General features: G+C 44.9%; 1 protein-coding gene across 1 annotated transcript; it reads left to right on the forward strand.

Annotated features, from left to right (window-relative positions):
• Nucleotides 1–415: 415 nt before the first annotated feature.
• On the forward strand, nt 416–640 carry PPTG_20221 (hypothetical protein; the record flags this gene model as incomplete). Its single annotated transcript, XM_008918917.1, has 1 exon — nt 416–640. A coding segment is annotated over one exon (225 nt), but the record flags the coding sequence as incomplete, so codon positions are not given.
• Nucleotides 641–2,061: the final 1,421 nt, after the last annotated feature.

Raw genomic sequence — 2,061 nt, forward strand, 5'->3', positions numbered from 1 at the left:
AAACGGCACTCACTTACTGCAACCATTGCACGTTGCGGCGTTCTCTTCGTTTTAAAACACACTCCACGATCTCATCGACACTGTCATTCTTTCCAACGGTTTTAATGTGATCAGCAAGGAAAAAATTCTCCAAGTGGCAACTCTTGCGTGGACAAGTTGCAACTTTAACAACAACATTTCCTCAGACTTTCGCAGCTGAGGAATTTTCGCCTTAAATCTCGTAAAAATGCACGAAACACTACACAACTTTCAAGATAACGGCGTCCCCATGTCCTTAAAGAAGACCGCGTGGTTGCTCTTCGAGGAAACAGTGCAGCACCATATCCTACTTCTACCTCTTCGTCAACACAAGCAGGGAAAAAAGAGGAAAACTAAGACAGTAGCCGGTAGATGGTTAACTCGCAAGATGCTACAGCAACCTGATGAGCCTTCTCAAGCAAAGATTTCGAAACAAACACGAAACCCAGCGAAGATAAAAAGACCTAAAGAAAAAAAAACAGCACGAGATCAGCGTCAGGAGCAGAAGTGCAAGCAAGAGCAGGATATCCACCAAGAGCAGGAACACGAAGAGGAGCTGGTCCTCGGCCAGGAAGAGCAGCAAGCAGAGTTATTGACGACACAGAGCAGCCACACCGATCCGGTTTTGTTTGTTGCTAACTTCTAGATATTTTATCCTTTTAATTAATATACCTCATACTTTGATCCTTCACAATATTATCATTCTACAGAGTGTAAATCGGAATTTACAGAAATTCAAGTGTACCACACATAAACAGGCTCTATCCATACTCAAACCAAGTTTATTTTTTAATTAAACTGGCACACCACGTAGTTTCAAACCGCCATCGTCAGCTAGAAAAATAACTCGTTGCCTTGCTGCGCTTGCCAGTGCACTCCGACCGCTGCAGTACAAAATTTTCAGAAAGTGCAAGCCGTTTCGTTGCATATGTATGCCCCCGGACGACGCTCAAATACACCAAAAATAGCCACCAGAAACTGATGATCAGAGCTTAGCTTCTTTGTTCAATTGCGGAATTCGATCAACTCCAATCGAAGATACACAGAGTACGGTTAGTGGTGCGCCTGATTGCAGCAATGCTGCGCTAGCATAAATGCACATTGAGAGACCCCAAGCAAGCGCATGTTAATAGTACAGCTACGACAGGGGATACGGCTGGGATACAGTCGGTGTCCCTTGAGTCGGTGCAGGAGCCACAAGTTCTGCCGACCGATGGATCGCTCGAAAACAAAACGATTATCGCAACAGTTTGGATCTAGCCAAAGCCACCACCTTGTCGAGACAAACGCTTCTACCACCAAAAAGACGATCTTTGATTTGCGGACTCCAATAGTTCGCATATTCTTCTTTGTCTAGTAGTGCCATGTACAGTAGCAATTAAAAAAAAACGCACGCTCTCCTGCAGTGAAAACAGTGGACTAGTATTCAAGTGATTGTCCAGTTCATAGTAATACATGGCAGTGTTGGTTTGGCGAAAAATTCAACCCAGAAATACACAGGAATGTAGGCGAAGAACGATGATGATGCCGGCTGCTCAAACAGGGGGCGGTACTGAATTCTAGTCTTTGCGTTCATTTCCGAGCTGAAATAGATCCACAAGACCCTCAACATGAGTGGAAAGGTCCAACGTCGCATTCGTGAAGCTTTATATATTGTGCATTGCTGAAGAAGTGTCACATCCGGTTCATAACGCCGGTACTCGCTTTCGATCTCTTCATTATCACTTGCGTCATCCGGTATCTCTATCTCAAATCGTTTGGGCAGGTAAAGTGATCGTCAGGCTGGTATGGTAGGTGAAGTCTGATGTTGCGGTAGTTTTGGATCCTATGATGCACGACACTAACGCCAACGTACTCGTCTTGCCTCTGAAACGACGTGTCCAGCCAATGTATCTCCAATAGTGTCTTCTACTTGCCAAAAACGAGTAGCACGACCAACAATGTAAGCACGTCCAGCATCGCTATACACTTTCTTCGTTTTCAACCATGCCTCATAGATTGGCAGGCCTCTATAATTGAGGGAAAACGGTACATTTCCCTCGG

The sequence above is a fragment of the Phytophthora parasitica genome (assembly GCF_000247585.1).
Source record: "Phytophthora parasitica INRA-310 unplaced genomic scaffold supercont2.374, whole genome shotgun sequence".
NCBI classification, from domain to species: Eukaryota; Oomycota; class Peronosporomycetes; order Peronosporales; family Peronosporaceae; genus Phytophthora; species Phytophthora nicotianae.